Genomic DNA, 18,251 nt, shown 5'->3' on the forward strand with positions numbered 1-18,251 from the left:
CTCCCTTTTAGGTCACTACATTATGCATTAATTGTTTTAACATATTATGTCCCTAAGAGCATTTGCATCCGTTTGTCTAAAATTTTCCGTCTATTTTAGTACAAGAACTTCTTCTTTTTTTTTCTATTTTACACAATCACTTTTCAAAAACATTTATATCAGATTATCTATTATACATTCTGTTTATTTAAATAATTATTTTTATTATTATTTTCATTTTCATTTACTCTCTCTCTCTCTCTCTCTCTCTCTCTCTCTCTCTCTCTCAAATATCAAAAGATTCAAAACAATACTCTCTTGCCTCACTTCTCTGCCTCTCATCCCTCTCTCTCAAAAGAATACTCTCTCACTTCTCACCTCTTCGCCTCTGCTACTTTGTTGTTGCTTCTTCTTTTAGGTTTGACGATTCATATGGATTTGTATATGGGTTTGATGAGTTTGAGATCTAGATTTGATGAATTTGATGATTTGTATTGATTTGATGAATTTGCAGAGCATTTTGCTGGGATTGAAGAGAAGATAGAGAAGGAAGAGAGAGAGAGTCTAATGGGAGAAGTGAAAGAAAAAAAAAATTTAAATACAAAGCTACAGTTGTCGTATATATTTACACAGATATTGACTTACTGTAGCAAAAATGTAAATATTTAATGTTATAAATAAACTGACGTGGGTAGTTTTTGAGTAAAAATGTGTAAATTTGACATCTTTTTTCTATTATACACCTACTGATGTGAATGCTTTAATATTATCGATGTTCGAACAATGTTTGTCAACAAAAATCGAAAAAGAAGCTTATGCATATATCATAATGTTTCATTCTAAATACCATAATATGGAAGATTAGTTTTGTTTTGGGTTTCTTTTTTTTGTTTGGGGGGGGGGGGGGATTTGAAAACCAACAAGGGCAGAAATTATCTATTGGTTGTCGGGAAGTGAGTCCACATGCTAATATCTAGCCATCAATTCGGGAAATTATAGAATACTTTAGAAATATTATAATGTGTATTCTCTCATCTCATGTAAATAATGGGTTCCATCTCGAATATAATTAGTGAAATACTATACATGAGAGGAAGCAATACATATTTATTATGCTCTCAAAATATTCTATTTGTGGGTGGAACTCAATACTAAACAATAATGTCAACGATGTGCCTATCTTAGACACTATATTCAAAGCAAACTATGAATGATACAGTGATTATAGAGGAGCTTTAGGTGGTAGTTGGAAAACTTGAGAGACACCCAATTTCACAATATGCTTAAGTGACTATCAACTTGTGAGTGGTGTACCATAATTTCACTTTTCACCAAGTTCCAATGGTCCTTTGTGTAAGTGATGTAATCTAATCATAAATTGACACTTAAACATATTATGAAAGTGATTGTGGATTTGGAGGTGTCTATAGGCGAACTAGAGCAAACTTTGCCCTTGTGAGAAGATAGAGAAAATGGTGAGGAAGATAATGGATGACATAGGAGGGAAAACCATTTCCAAAAGATCATATAAAGAAATTATTATGGAGTGTGACAAAATATAGAGAACAACCCGTTATATTATAGAGTGTCAATATATATATATATATATAGAGAGAGAGAGAGAGAGAGAGAGAGAGAGAGAGAGAGAGAGGGTTAAGATGAAGTTACACCTGATGTAATTTTTCTCAATGTTATATCACTTAGTAACTTTTTATTAAATTAATATTGGAATACATGTTTTCTATTTTTTTATTTTTAATTGTGTTCACCAATTTTTTTGTATTAATCATATGTTATTTACTTTTCGATCTTCAACATACTAGTAAGGATTGGCCACATGTACATATAATATACAATAATGCATCATAAACAAAAATACTTTCTCCATCCTACCTTCTTGGAATTGGGCCAATTGGAATACCAAAAAACAAATGGTAAATATAAACTTTTAAATTAAAACTTCTAAAAAATCATTAACATATTGATTCAAGCAGAAAAAAAAATATAATGGTCCAAAGACATGGAACAAATTATTGAAATCAACTTGTACATCACAAGCTTAAGCACCAGTCTCTTTTCCATAGCCTTAAATGCTTATAGGTTCTGTGGCTTTCTTCAGCCATGCCGACTCAGATTCATTCAAGTAGGGGGCAAGGATATCCCTACACTTCGAATGGTAGCTATTTAGCCAATCTATCTCTTCAGGAATTAAAAGGCTCAAGTCAATCAGCTTTCTCTGATACGGTGCCTGGAAATAGAATGAATCATCAAATACTAGAAAGCCTAGCTAACTATACTTATCGTTGCAATGCAAATGTCACATTAAACTGTTCCAACTTCAGAGAAGATCCTCTTAATCTAACCCAAGATAAAAATTCAAGGTGATATAGAAAGGATTACAATGGTCAAAATCTGTGAGCTCGTGTATGAAATGAAAGATAAACAGTTAATACTTCGAAACCAATCAAACACTAGACGAATACTTGACTACACAGGAGTACAAAGCTTGAGAGAAATTCTACTTGCTCAAAACCTTAGGATCCTATATGGCTTGTGCAAATACCATAACTCTAAACTTTTCTAGGACAAATTTGAAATCTAGCCTTAGCTTCTTGACTTTTACAGATAAATGTAGGAGTAACACCCAGGGAGAATCATATTATCATAATCTATACTCCTGCAACAGCAGTCCTTTCACATTGAGAGCTATAAAATGAAAGGGAGTAAAGACAATTTGAAAGAAAAAGGCATATTAAATACTATAATCCCTCCATCCCATATTGTTGGCCCATATTTAGAAAATCTAACTTTTTAAAGGAACATAATTTAATGTATTCTCTTTTATAGTTAAAACGGTACAAGTTTCCAAAACTTTCCTTAATTTAAACTCTAGTAAAAGAAAGATATTGACTTTTTAAATAAAGTAGAGGGTAAGTTAGGAAATTTATTTATTGACTTTTCAAAGAGGACTACATTTTGAAACATCCCAAAATAAAATAGAGTACTAATAATTTGGGACGGAAAGAGTATATTACTATTTACAGGGAAAACAACAAAAACTCGGCATAGGACTGGGTCAGGTCAATAGAACATCAACATTTGGAATGAGTTACACAACAATGGGTGTTAGACACAAACAAACTTTAGCTCAACTGGCATTCAGAGCAACCCATACATAAGTAAAAAATTAATAATAAGAATAAAATAGAAAATGCGTTTTAGAGAGCATGATAATTGATAAGAGTGTGGCTGGGAGTTAAAACCAACAAAGTCTAATTGTTGACATGTCTGAGTTAGCCAAGTCAATTTGTGCATGCTTCTTCATCAGTTGCAATTCAAAACAATATGACATGTATATCTACTTTAGAAGAGAGACTGAAATTAACAAATGAAAAGGTTAACAACAAACACATGAAATTTGGGCAATTTTAAATATGTATCACATTTTTTGTCGTTGGTATCACAAACTTACCCATGTTATGTGCTCAAATGATAAGTAACCCTTGTCGCCAAAGTTGAATTTTGTACCAGCATCCTTGATTATGAGCACATTCTCCAGCCTAATACCAAAATTCCCATCCTCATAGTAACCAGGTTCTGAAAATTGCAAATCCAATGTACAGTTATAAGTTGCAATAGTCTAGTATAAAAGCATTTCTATTCTCAAGAAAAACTAAAAGAACTGAGTTGGAGGAAAAAAATCCAGAACCAGCATAAAGTCATGAGATACCAAATTTCTTGTTTAGTTTTTAGTTTTAGTTTTAGTTTTTTTTTTTTTTTTTTTTTTTGGGTAGGTAAATAGTGGGGGAGGGAGGAGGTGGGGTTTGAACCACAGACACTGGAAACAGTGGATGCCGGCACCACCAGGATATCAATCGAAACCCTATAACTGCAAGTCTTGGGAGCATTTTTTTTCTAATGCACCAGTGTTGATTATCATCCCAAAGTCCTTGGACCAAACATGCCCCAGCTGTGCAGATTGCCCAGCAAGAAAAAGAACCCAATAAACTACAAAAAAATAAAATTATACAGCAAAATTGAGGTGCTTGAACATTTTAGTACTAGTTGCTAAAAAGGATAAAAGCAGTATGCCCTCGTGTTTACCATAAAAAATCTTTCTAAGCAATAAGCATGGACTTCTATGTATACCACTCTACCCAGATTCAAGAATCAACAAAACAAAAAGGGCAGTCCACAAGGCTGTCCCCAGAAATGTAATACTTTCTTGTTTCTAGTTTTTTTTTTTTTTTTTTTTTTTTTGGTTAAGTAATAAAAATTTTATTCAAACACTAAAAAAGAGAGTCACCCAAGTATACACGACATATACAGCTGGGGAAAAATGTGTTTGGTAAAAATAATAATTTACATATTAGATGACAATAAAACTAACCATCTGTTACGGTCATGGATTCTTGTAGTGGAACATTCCGTGCCTGTGGTCTAAAACTAATTAAATGGGGTCCTGCACAATAAAGTGGAAAAGAACCAGTATTTTAATTTTAAAAACAAACTAGGTAGGGAATAGCAAACAGCCAGTGTTGTCATTCATCACTTGCCTTCATGAACATTTAGGTAAGAACCAATTCCATGACCAGTACCATGTCGATAATCAAGACCATACTTCCACAAAGGAACTCGAGCAAGAATGTCTAGGGCATTACCTGAAAAGCCAAGCAGATGTAGGCATTTCCATTACTTTCAAAATGGGCAGATCTACAATAACACACTTAAAAGAGATGCTCATTCAAATATGAAAATAAATAAATATATTGGGGTTGGAGGGGGGTTGGAACTTGCAATACCATTCGTTCCATTAGGAAAGTGAGCATTTCCTAGAGCAATATGACCCTTGAGGACCTGCAATGAAATGCAACAAATTAAGCAACTTCTTAAGAATCAAACATATGGATCATCTTACATATACAAACACACGCATGCATGATTACAAAGGAGAAAGCAGGGTGCAAAAGCATTTTAACCACCTATATAAAATAAAGAATATGAAATTTGAAGAAATGAAGAAAAAATAGAGAGAAATCTCTCTCTCTCTAAATTGGACACGTGGCACAAAATTAGACAACAATCATAAACTAGTTTGGATTTTGATTGTGCATCAACTTTAATATAATCTAAATGATAAAATTGAACAAATATAATCTAATATGAAAAAATTGAACACGACACAAAATTAGAAGACAACTAGAAACTAATTTGGATTCTGATTTTGCTTTAAATTTGATATAAATATATTTATAATTTTATATATCCAAGCATTTCAATTTTTTGAGTGGTTCCCATATCCCATTGCACCTGTTTCTAGGCCAAACAAAAGGACGTCATAAAGCACAATTTATTAACTTGCTCCACCAGAATCAAATGTCCAACCAGGGACAAGATTTTGGCAGACCCAAGCATATTAAGACAGAATAAGTGCAGTCAACTTTCAAATAAAAATGACCAAAGTCAACATAAATTCAAAACAAAGTATCTTCACAGAGAGCAATGGAAGACACTTACTGCAGTATAGCATGCTTTCTCATGTTCTGAAGGTTTTCCAAAATGTACTGTTCTTGTTATATCAGTCGTTCCATCTACATACTTCAAAGATGAAATCAACATTATCAATAAAGAGATAGAAGCATCAAGATTATTTCAGTACGCTAAAATGCAAAATAGGTAATTTATTGGATTAAGCTATGGCTAATATTCAAACTATTTATGATAGTTTTGATTTTAACAAGTAAACCATGTACAATAGTAGACAAACCTGTGCTCCCGAATCGAAAAGATAGATTCTGTCTGGATCAAGCTCAGCACATGTTTCTGCCTGCGGTGCATAGTGGATAATTGCCGCATTGGGACCAACTGATGAAATAGTAGGAAAACTTAAGCCTCTGAAATGCTGAAAACATAACACAAAAAACATCACTATCACTTGAATGATTGAACCACACAGACAGAAAGACAAATGAAACAGCATTACATGGTTCATATTCCAGCAACCAAATCAGGGTCTTTCTTCCCTACCTCCTATCCTTATATTTCTTAAGTATTCTTCACTAAATTTATAAAGAACAATTCATGCTTAAAATCATGCTTTCAAAATATTATGAAATGAGGAAAATCTTCTCCATTTTCAAATCATGGGATTTTTTTTTTAGAATCAGTCATTTTGTTAACAAAGAATAGAAGATAAATCATGGGATTTAATAAGAAAATAACTCCTGACATTGGATATCTCTAATGTCTGCTTGAGGCATTGGCAGCCCAACTAAGATGCGGTATCATAATATTTCAAGGACACTAGAAGAAAAGCCTAACTCTAACTTCCCTGGGTGAAGAAATAAGCCATGCAAGATTCAGTAACAACAGAATCAGCCCCCCTGGTGAGGCTGGTGGAGTGATGGGAAGGATGGGCTTTATGAACCAAACAAATACTGAGAGGAATGAGCATAGATTTGCTGCTGCTTCTACAAAGCACGTCAGAAACATAGATTTTCTTTTGAAAGCTATAGTTTATTGGATGATAACCTTTTTCATGACAGCCTTAAGGGACTGTGATTCACACTAAAAGGAGGAAACAAGAAAGAGAGAGAGAGGGGGGGGGGGGGGAGCTTCTATCAACAAGAAAATAATACAACAACATGAACCATTTCTTTAAGAGAATAGTCCAGATCACACAGAAGAGGTTTGGCTGCTTCAGAAAAGGATATAATCCAAAATTTAATTCCATATGACATGTTTTAATGGACACTTCAATTGCCTAATTAATACAAAAATAAAATCTCCATGAAGTTGATATTACCTCTTTTGAAGCTCGAAAACCCTCCAGCTTATCACTTGCAGTCACTTCTGTTAGCTTCATGGTTTCCCTGTCATAGTTCATTGCAAGAACAATCCAAAATATGGGTAAGCAACATGTAAACCCGTCACTGCAGATATATTCACAGCATTCTTTGCTCCAACCAAAAATGAACCAATACCACATAGCACATAATTTCAAACTAAACTATCTGTTATGACAAATAAAAAGTGATCAACGGGATCAAAAGCACATGCTCCACTTGTGAAGACTAAGCAGTAGTCAATTCATGTCAAAGGGGCCATAATTTTTTCTTCTATTATTAGGTACATTATTTGTATGTGCCAAGACCTCTGAACATATATGGGGACAACCTTGGTACATATGTTCATTGTTTCTTAGCATAATGTAAGATTATGACAATGGAACCTATTGCCATGAGTATACAAAAGGTCATTTTACCATGCATTATCGTCCAAAAACTTACTGTTACCAGGTGAAGTTTTTGTTCATGTAACAGTATCAGCAATTATACTGTGTGAAACACAAATGCAATATTGGTACCAACAAGTTATGGTGCATCATGTTCTACTGAAATAACATATCGGGCTATATCTGGTCCATAATACATCTCACTTCAACTACTGACTTAATCCATGACAAGAACTACCAAAGTCAATGAGAAAAACAAACTCACGAATGCTTTTTCTTGTTTGCTCCTACATCCGCCAAAAAGTAACCAGAAGCACCATATATCTCCCGCATCTGCAAACACAAAGCAAGATTAGGCATCATTTTCAGGCCTTAGTAGTTGTTGCATATGTTGGAAAACAAATTGCATGAAAAACCTATGAGAGAGAGAGAGAAACCTTAGACAAGAAGAGAGAGTATGTGTATATTGTCCAGAGAGAATACAAAGTTCAGAGATCATAGGTTTCACGATATACCTGATGATCTAACCAGACAAGGTATTGCACAACAGCTGCACCATCACGAACATGAGCCCTTTTTAATCCTTCCAACTCAACTGGGTTCTAAAATATTATAACAATTAGCCAATAAGTAAATAAAAAAAATTTGCTAAAGATATTATTAAGAAGGTACAAATATAATAATGTTTATAAAAATATTTCCAAGAACACTAAACAATAAAATAATTTGATTGCTCAGCTACCTCTAAAGATGATTATGACTTTTAATCTTGTAAACAAGCCAATAATCCTTTTATTTATCGATTAGAAAGTGAAAAAATTGGCATATTCCCAGGTCTAGCTCTCTCTCCCTCAACGCACCCCACCCATAAATGACCTTTTTTTCTATCTTTTTATTTCAAAAGAAAAAAAAAAGGAATAATTTCTACAATCTCAGCTAATTTGTCATTGGAAACCTTCAGCCATTACCACTAGAACAAACCATATACCATCTTCATTGGATAAGAATTGCATATACTACCTTAATAGCTTTTGCAAGGGCCAAAGGTGACGGCCGCAGAAGAACCTTATCAGCATCCAGTTTTGAATACAAAGCATAGCAACATGAAGTAGGATCAGCCCATATAAGTTCAAGCTCATTTTTCATTTCCTTTGTATCATTTCCTGTTACTTCAGCTTGAGTTCCTTTAACGGCAGACAAAGTGTTGAGTTGATTAGATGCAAGCAAAGCCACATCTGAGCTCACTGCACCATACTCCCTAACTTCAATTCCATTCTCCTCCATATAAGAGAGCACCTGTATACAACACAATTGTCAGAAAAAGTCTATCAATTTAATTAGGTCAACACTTTGTAATTGAATTTTGGAACAAAAATACAATTGGAAATGAATGACTGTGCTTTCAACAGCCATTATCAGATGCAATATTAGTTAAACTTGATATCAGTTACAGGAGAATAATTAACTGCCAGTATCATAAGTTTGCTCCATTGTTTACCTCTCTAGAGGACAGTGCAAGAAGATATCAAAAATTGAATTTTATAACTGACCTCAGAAGACACCTTCCTCTTGTCCACATATAAGAGAGCTAAGTTGGATGTTACTATAGCAAATGCATGAACAACTGGACAGTAGGACACATCACTCCCACGAATGTTATACAGCCAAGCAACCTGCACAATTGCAACTATACTTATGTTTTTCATGAAAGAGTCAAAGATGAAGCATCTAAATGCAGGTCAGAGGCCCAAATTTTATGAAATTCTCAACAAGAAGAAAATAACAGCAGAAAAAAATATAAAGCTTAGAAAGACTCACCTCATCAAGTGCTGTGATGATTATACCACGAGCTTTCTCTTGCTTAAGGTTTTCTCTCAAATCATTCAACTTGTCTTTAATAGAACGACCAGAAAACTCCAATGGATGTATGATAACAGGATTAATTTCTGGTGGTGGCTGATTTTTCCAGACTTCATCCACCAAATTTTTAGAAGTTTGAACCAGCTTCTGCTGTTTTTTGGCAAAAGCATGCTCCCATCTTTTTGCAGTGTCTATTGACACACACCAAGGATCAACACCAATGGCCGCTTCCTTAGGCAGATTCTAAAAGAAAGGAAGCATAAAATCCACTTAATATATAACACAAAGCATACATCAACATAAGAACAACGAAATCTATAGAATGTGTAACACCATCAAAACAATTATCCAATAAAGCTAATAATTAATTAAATGGAATCATTCTATAGCAAATTGTAAAATGAAGTGCAGAACAAAGCCAACAGAAATGAAAAGACATTCTTAATAAATATTGGAATCACATGCTAATTGAAGTTGGCTCAATATATAAGACAAAGAACAAGATTCACGAAGCCAATTCCCAGGGGAAAAAAATCAATAAAATATATGATAGTAACAATGATAAAAAAATCAAATGAAATGTCAGATTAAATTGTAACAGTCTGAATCCAAAAGTTCCAGTAGAAAGACAAGGTGGAGTGATCCACTCCAAGAAGGTGACTTAACTTGCATAAATATAGAATAATAAAGCTCTCTCCGGAAAATTTACATTGTTCATAACCTTAACCTTCAAGACCAATTCATTGGAAATTTTAAAAACGTAGTTACTCACATCTGCCATCCAGACATCTACAGCCGGGTCCTCTCCAATACGCATGAGATTCCATTGATCACTAAGTTCCTTTGCAGCCTGCAAAAAGTATCGTCCATCGGTCCACAGCAGTGCTTTCTTCATTGTTATAAGTGCCAAACCTGAACGAAAAGCCAAATATAAAAGGGTAGCGAATTTTAGGCATAAAGTGCATCTAATCACATATTAGCAATTCATAACAAATGTAAAGATGCAAACCTTGTAAGTGAAAGCAAATGATTGGACTAAACTCTCAACATTTTAACAGAGTGAAGATATTCTAATAACATTTCCAAAATTCAAAATTCAAACAAGAAAACACTTATAATTGAATAAGATTGTTTCTTAAAATTAAAACTGACCAGCACTTCCGGTGAAGCCAGAAACAAATTCACGCCTTTTGTCCCGTGCCGATACATACTCGCTCTGCAATAAGAACCAAATTAAACATTAAATAATAGTAATATTATTATTAATCAGTAACATGGAAATACTGTTTATGTTAAATTGTGTGCTGCTATAAAAAAAATAAAAAAATAATGCCAAATTCAAGATTTAAAATTAAAAGAAATAACATAAACGATGAAAGATTCAAATTCTGAAGTGCTAAATGGATCGGAATCATGATTGTTATATAAAATAAATTAATTAATTAATTTCTATATTCCATCAAATTCTAAATTTCCAAATTAGAAGATGCGAAGTGTTTGATTGCGAAAAATTGAAAAAGAAAGAGGGAAAGAGAAACCTGATGATAATCTTCGGACGGAACAACCAAAGCATCGAGGGGTGGGGAGTGAGAAGCCATTAGAGACCTCAAAGCGCTCAGAGTGTCTGCCATTTCTCTCTCTCTCTCTCTCTCTCTCTATTTACTGTGTTGTTTGTGATTGTGATTGTGACCAATTTGGAGTTTCGGATTACAGAGCGAACGTTGTTTTTATATTGCGATAGAAGAAGAAACTATTAACGTATCTAATTCTAATCTGGATTCGTTGATTAAAAAAAAAGCGAAGCGGATGCTTTTTTTTTTTTTCTTTTTTTTTTTTTGATAAATGCGGATGCTCTTCTATTATCTGGCTCTGCTATCTTTTTGGAAATTCCTTTATTTGCTTGCGTTCACCTTTTTTTTATAGGAAATTCGTCGCCTTCAGTTTTACTATTATGGTACAATTGTTCTTCTTAAAAAAAAAGTTTTACTATTATTGTTAGGCTTTGTTTAGGGGAGGGAATTGAATGAAAAAGAATAAAAAAAATAATTTTAAAATATTCTTCCACTCTTTTTGTTTAGGAATTTTAATGGAGGGAATGGAAAATTCATTATCTTATTTAGGAGTTTAAGTAGAAGGGAATGGAATGAGTAGGAGGCAACACTTATTCCTCTTTATTCCCTTAAAACTTCAAATTTTCATTCCCCTCGAAATTGGGAAGAATGTGAGGGAATTGAATTAGATTTAATGATTTTTTTACTAAAACTCTCAAAATACCCATGTATATTCAATTATTTATTTCAAAATAAGGGTCTAATAGTAATATTGTTATAAAATAAATTCATTACATTCCCTCCATGTTACTCCCAAACAAGATTACTTACATTCTATTCATTTTCATTCCTTCATTTTAAAACATCCAATTAAGGTTACTTAATTCCATTACATTCCATTCTTTCTCATTCCTTTCTTTTACTTAAATACATTTCATTTCATTCTGTTCCTTTCCATTCCCTTATGATCATTCCATTCTATTTCATTTTCTTCTCTTATGAACTTCCAAACATAGCCTTAATGTTATTATATTTCTCAAAATTCCTTATTTGTGCTTTCCTTTCCGTTAAATTTTATTACCAGATTCTCCTCACCATAACGTGTATGTGCATACTCGTGTACTATTGTACTATACTATGTGTTATCATTTTCATATCAGTTGCTTTATACTTTCTTTTTTTTTTTTTTTTTTTTGAGAATGTGTTGCTTTATACTTAAAAATTAAAAATTAAAATAAAAAAATCTTGTAACTCGGCTAAAACCTACCTGCTAGTATTTTTAATGTAATTGTCAAATAACTATCTATTTTTAAGTTGTTAGACTTAACAAAATTTGACCAAATCTCTAAAATGTACACGTATACTAACTCAAAATAAATTCACATATCTTTAAATTCGAAGATACACACTAATATATTTATGATTCAATACCATTATACGATATGCAAAAGAGGTATAATGTTCAATAAATTTATCATTTTCTAAATTTTAACATGTTCAATGTTCATTGTGAACACCATAATTTCGGGGTTTATTTTGGGGTCTTGGAAGGGAGGTATATAATAATTGCTTCGAGTTCAACTAATTTATCATTTCTAAAACACTTAACTGGTTCGTTTGATTGAGAGGCTAATTGTAGCAATGGCTTGTTGATCAGCTACCTTCAAGGGTCTAAAAATGTCAATCTATTACTTACTCTTATGCACCTACGTCCCTGTTGGAGTCGTCAGCGCTGAGAGACCCCCAAAATCACCAGGAGATATATACTTAGGTCACACGGAAAAGGCATGGACTATTTAAATTTCTAAGCATGACCACTGAAAACCATGATAAGTTCCACAAATATTTCTTGATTTGCTAGTGAATGTCATATTGCCATCCCAACTTCACCGTGTTACCTGCTTCTATCATGCTTCAATTTCTCAACAAATTGACCTTTTTTCATTCATAGCTCACAAAAGATAAAGGAGACAAGATACCTTAATCAAAACTGGATTTTGTGACCACCAGGCCTTGTAGCCTAGTGGTACCTGGTTCCGACTATAACCGTTAACTCGGGGGTTCTATCCTCCACAATTACCCAGCCAAAAAAAAATGGATTTAGTGAATTGTAAAAAGTGAAACTTTATTAAATAAGCTCCTCATTTCAATTACATTTCACCAAAAAAAAAAAAAAAAAAAAAAAAAAAAAAGGTAAACGTGACCACACATTGACAATTTGGCATTATTATTTGATGAATCGAATGGAAGAATTTCAAACCATGTACAGCTTTTTTAAGAGTAACACTGACAGAAAGAAGAAAGGAGGGAGCGAGAGAGAACAAATAGAAGAAAAAACTGACTGCAATAAGCAGAAGTCCAAAGACCAATCACAAATTGAACGGATATGATTTGATATAAACTTGAATTAATGTATACACAAGAACTGTAGTATGTGATCATCATCCTTCGCTGAGCCTCTTGACTACCGAAGCCATATACTTGCCCTGATGCTCTGCAAGCGCCAGCTCTGTTTCAGTTGGTTGTCTTGAGCCATCACCAGCAAAAACTCCAGCACCATATGGAGAACCCCCCCGAATGGAGTCCATCTTGAACATACCAGCTCCAAAGGTGTACCCAATAGGAACAAATAGCATTCCATGGTGTGCTAACTGAGTGATTGCTGTCCAACTGCAGCCAATAGCAGAATGAAAACTATTTAAATATATCCTTTCAAATGATTGAAACTAATATAACCTTTTGTGCCACTCGTTCCAAAGAAATACCAATTCTTTTTTTCTTTGGTAGGGGGGCACTCCTATACATAATCCAATCAAACTATTTCTGCTAGTCTATAACAATCATCAAAACTGAGGAGAGCATATTCAATAAAAATTTAAGCTAGAATTCCAATGCACAGATGTATTTTATCAACACAGAGAAACAATCTTTCATTTTCTAATTACAGAAATACTCTAGAGGAGCAAAAACCAAAATCAAAATCGAACCATAAGGGAAAGAACACCACCTTAAATCCTCAAGATTTGGTGGTCTGAATCTAAATGACACTGATAGAGCTGCAGCTAAGTGTCCAAATAAGAGAAAGCAAAGCTAAAGGGAACTTTGATTTGTATCTAACTTTGATATTTGGAACTACCTGTAATTAGCATCACTTTCCATTCACTGCTGAAACAATTGTAACACCATCTTCCAACAGTTCAACCAAAAAATTAGGATAAGAAGAAAAAGTAAATACTCCCAAAAATTTCAAGGTTCTGAAGTTTCTGTTTTTCAAATTCAAAATCTCATATAAAATTTAGTCTTTTACTCATTTCAAGGCATATGATGAATGCCATAATCCATACTAAAATCCTTTTTTCTTTTTTGGTATAGGTATAATCCATACTAAAATCATATTAATAGATGGCAAAAACCATTACTTATTTGCTTTGACAGTAGGAGTCCACTGTCCAGGGCTGTTTAACCCTCCAACCAAACCCATGCCAAGCCAACTGGCAATGGCAATTTTTGACAATGTTGGCAGCAGTGGCTGGAAGGGCTGTTTGAAATAACCAAAGAATCAACACAGTCCTTGGTGAAGGTTTTGAAGACCAATGAATAGCACACTGTCTCCCCCTCAGCCACCTCCCATCATTTTCCCACATTTGGCCAACCCCTTATCATCCACCTCTCTACCCATTCATATCGGCCACCAAAAAAACCCACTACCTAAGCTTGCCACCAATTTGTCAAGAAAACCACTAGCAACCAAATCCCATTTTTTTGCAGTGGCATTATGTAAAAAGCCCCCCTCCCCCCTCTTTTATTTTTTATTTTTTTTGCTCATCAGCAACATTGATTAGCCACACTGATGGAAAACCACCGATCAAAGCTTCAACATCTAGAGTGTGTAGCAGCAGTTTGGTTTCTTGCAAAACTGACCAAGTTGTGTAGCATCACAGTGGCCTTCTTCGTATGGACTACTGCTTTGGGTAAAATTTTGACGATTGACAATTTAAGGAAGAAAAGGGTATGGATTACATATAGGTGTTATATGTACAGATGTAATGGCAAATCTGTTGATCACCTATTGCTACGTTGTCCTATTGCTTCAGACTTGTGGTCCATGGTTTTGGGTTTGTTTGGTGTTTATTGGGTGATGCCAAAATCTGTTGTTGAACTTTTAGCTTGCTGGCAAGGTCGGTTTGGTTGTCATTGGAATGGTCATGTTTGGATGGTTATCCCCCATTGCTTGATGTGGTGCATTTGGAAGGAAATGAACAGTAAGAGTTTTGAAGATACCGAGAGATCTATGCTTGACCTCAAGTTATTCTTTTTCAGAACATTATTGGACTGGCTATCAACAATGAAGAATCTTTCTTTATTTTCTGTTGTTGATTTATTAGATTTATGCAATTTTTGTAACTGATTGTCAACCCCAATATACTTCCTGTATACTTGGGTGTCCCTTTTTGATTTATATAAATTTTAATTACCCATCAAAAATAAATAAAAAATTGATCGCAGCAACTGATGAACACCCCTAAGCAGAATCAAACAACAACATTCTTCTATATAGAGTGTAATAACCCGTTTGAGGAAAGAAAGAGAAAAAAAAATTATTAATACATAGTTTTCATCACATACGTCAGGTATGTGCAAATGTATGATATAGTCGTGCGGAATACATATATATCATGTGCAGTTGTGGCTATATATCATGTTTGCAGCACACTAGCATTTCTACAGTCGGACAAAAACAGTGGAATTAGTGCCATAGAACAAAAGGCATCCTTAAAGATGCATGGTAGGCCCTTTATTATTAAATGTTGTATGGTATCCTCCACAGATTTCAAACCAAGCTTTGCCAAAACTTATATGTCGTTAGGGCAACAGAAGTATAGCCAAGGTGAACTCAAAAAACTAAGCACAAGAATAAAACCAGCTGATGTTTCTCTATTGAAGAATAGCCAATGTTAGTGACCCTAACTGTACACAAAATAATCATGTAACTTCCCCTTTGTTCAATATATCTCTTTCTCAACGACAACCACAGTGCCTTTAAAGAACAACTATTAAGGTAGGCCTCAAGATTTTAACATAATAAGACACATCCATTTTCTGAGTGCTATCAATCATGCTCCCATGTCTCTTTACCATACATATATCATAATTCCACTAAATGAAGCAAATCATGCTAACTACATAGTCACACTTCTGATGGAACAAGCACTTCATACTTTCCTGTGTCTATAAGTTACCCGAAACCTTTCTGAAGAGTTTCTGGGAGCAATAACCCTTAATATGTTAATCCACATTGACAGCATTTCAATTCTCATTTTCAAGAAAACAAAAGGATAACCCAAAATTTATCACATATAACTTCACGTTTCCCGAGCATATCAACAAAGCTAATTCTAAGCCAATTTTCCTCATTCTCCTCCCCTATAATATCATCTACCAAATCCCATACTTGAAACTTTTTTTTTTTTTTTAAATTGGTAAATCACATTCTTGAAACTATGAGATAGACACATTCTCTTTTTTTTTTCCCCGGTAGAAAGTAGTTATTGATACTAGAAACGCTAAGATCACACTAGATAGCAGTCATTAATACTTGCACAAGATCACACTACAAAGTAATCATTAATTAATACTAGAAGCACTAAGATCACATTAACAACACATTACACAAAGATTTCATCCAATCCCATTATGAGTTATACAATAATGATCATGGTCTCCAATTCTTAACGGGTTGTTTGGGTGGAAAGAAAAAAAACTTTCAAAGAATATTATTTTCAATCCCTTTGGAAATTGGAAGTTTGATAGGAAATTTAATCCTACTTTTTTAGTTCCCACAAAATTGGAAGGAATTGAAAGAAAGAAATTACGTTTTAAATTTTTTTTTTATCGAAATCCCCATAAATATTACATTTAGCTCCTTTCGATTCCAAGAGAGACATAAATATTTCATTACTTTCCATTCTCTTCTATTCTAAAGTCTAAACTCCGCATAAATTTAGTTCTCTTTGAATGACATACACCACAGAGGCAATTCTTCAAACAGATAAAAGGCACAAATACATAATGATCATTCAAAATTTTGATGAAGCAAAAAAAGCTTACGCAGTGGTTTCTTGACCGCCTCCTTGGGTGCCGGTACTGATGAAGAACCCGGCTGGCTTGCCCGCAAGCTTCTGCTCATTCCAGAGCTGCCCAGTCGTGTCGAAAAACGCCTTCATTTGCGCCGCCATACACCCGTACCTCGTCGGAAACCCGAACAAAATCCCATCCGCCGTAGTAAGCTCCGCCGCCGTGATCTCAGGGATCCCCTCCGCCTTCGGCGGCGCCTTCATCTGGTCCAACACCTCACCTGACAGCGTCTCCGGCACCCTGTACAGCACCCCCTCCAACCCATCAACTCCGTCCACGCCCTTCTTCATCCTCCTAGCCAGCCCCTCCACGTGACCGTACATCGAGTAAAACACGATGAAGATTTTCAGCTTCGCAGCTGGAGGTGGCGCGGCGGTTCCTGCGGCGGTTTCCGCGGCGGCGTTTGGCTCCGCGGTGGCGCCGTCTTCCTCGATCTTGATTGGCGCGTCCCTAGCGACGCGCTGATCATCGAGCGTGGAAGGGACTTTCTTCTTGCTCGGAACACAGCCACCTCCTTTCCCCATCAAAAAGTTATGGAAATTCTGTAATGAGTTCAGACACAGTTCAGACAACAAATAAAAGATCAAAATCCAATTATGGAGTTGGAAAAATGGTTTCCTTAATTCTCTGTGAATTTTTAGGATTTGTTGAGGTTTTAAGATGTGAGATTTTTTTGTTGAAACTCTGGAATAATCTAATTTTGGGAAATTTCCAAGTAGGACTGGTTCTGCGGCACCGTGAAATATCTGAGAGGGGACAATCTAACGACTACAAATAAACGACGTCGTTTAAGGCTTTCCGTTTGGATTTTATTTTATTTTTCTTATGTACTCTACTGACTGTACGAGTAAAATGGCGTAGTGGGAATAGTCTGAAAATAGAGAATTGTCTCGTATTAGAAAAGCCGATTGACAAATTTAACGGGGAAATGATAAGGACAATAAAGAAAAGGTAAGGTGGGCTGGCAGTTTTAGTTTTTGTAACAGATTTGGGCTTATACTTGAATTTTGTTTCTCGCGATTGATGGAAGAGATGAGCTGTTTCCAGCTTTCAGGTCTTCCTTCATTCGCTAGTGAATAACTGTCAACTATAAGGGCTCATCTCCTTATGGATTGACTATGAGGTGCAATACTTAGGACATGCGATTGTAATGGATTGCTGAGATTGAGAGTTAAAAAAATAAATAATTTTTCATATCAATCATTAAATAAAAATTATTAATAAAAAAAAGGTAAACAAGTTAAAGTTAAGAAAGTAAAAAGATTTGAGAGATGAAAGTGGGCAATTGCATTAGTTGCAATTTATTGCACCTTATCTCAATCTCTTTTTTTAAGGACCCAAACCTACAAATTGCACCCTAGAAAAATAATAATTACATGAAAGAGAAATGTTACATCTACAATATTTTCACAACAAATTTTAGAAGGTGAATTGTTATTAGTTCTTGTGGGGCCAAAGAAAGTGTAGCCCCGGTCCAGGCCCAGTTTATTCTA

The 18,251-nt window shown here is 34.6% G+C and overlaps 2 protein-coding genes across 2 annotated transcripts; both read right to left on the reverse strand.

Moving 5' to 3' along the window:
- Positions 1-1,897: 1,897 nt before the first annotated feature.
- On the reverse strand, positions 1,898-10,937 carry LOC115994872 (aminopeptidase P1). Its single transcript, XM_031119181.1, has 16 exons — positions 10,612-10,937; positions 10,226-10,289; positions 9,846-9,985; positions 9,032-9,316; positions 8,764-8,886; positions 8,234-8,509; positions 7,729-7,815; positions 7,479-7,546; positions 6,785-6,851; positions 5,747-5,881; positions 5,497-5,577; positions 4,782-4,836; positions 4,536-4,640; positions 4,370-4,441; positions 3,452-3,576; positions 1,898-2,227 (listed from the first exon to the last, which is right to left on the reverse strand). Exons 1-16 carry the CDS (start codon positions 10,702-10,704, stop codon positions 2,066-2,068), a joined length of 1,938 nt encoding a protein of 645 aa, XP_030975041.1. The 5' UTR covers positions 10,705-10,937; the 3' UTR covers positions 1,898-2,065.
- A 1,894-nt stretch (positions 10,938-12,831) lies between these two features.
- Positions 12,832-17,836, reverse strand: LOC115995254 (probable NAD(P)H dehydrogenase (quinone) FQR1-like 2). Its single transcript, XM_031119757.1, has 2 exons — positions 16,732-17,836; positions 12,832-13,293 (listed from the first exon to the last, which is right to left on the reverse strand). Exons 1-2 carry the CDS (start codon positions 17,280-17,282, stop codon positions 13,065-13,067), a joined length of 780 nt encoding a protein of 259 aa, XP_030975617.1. The 5' UTR covers positions 17,283-17,836; the 3' UTR covers positions 12,832-13,064.
- Positions 17,837-18,251: the final 415 nt, after the last annotated feature.

The sequence above is a fragment of the Quercus lobata genome, chromosome 6 (genome assembly GCF_001633185.2).
Source record: "Quercus lobata isolate SW786 chromosome 6, ValleyOak3.0 Primary Assembly, whole genome shotgun sequence".
Classification (NCBI taxonomy): domain Eukaryota; kingdom Viridiplantae; phylum Streptophyta; class Magnoliopsida; order Fagales; family Fagaceae; genus Quercus; species Quercus lobata.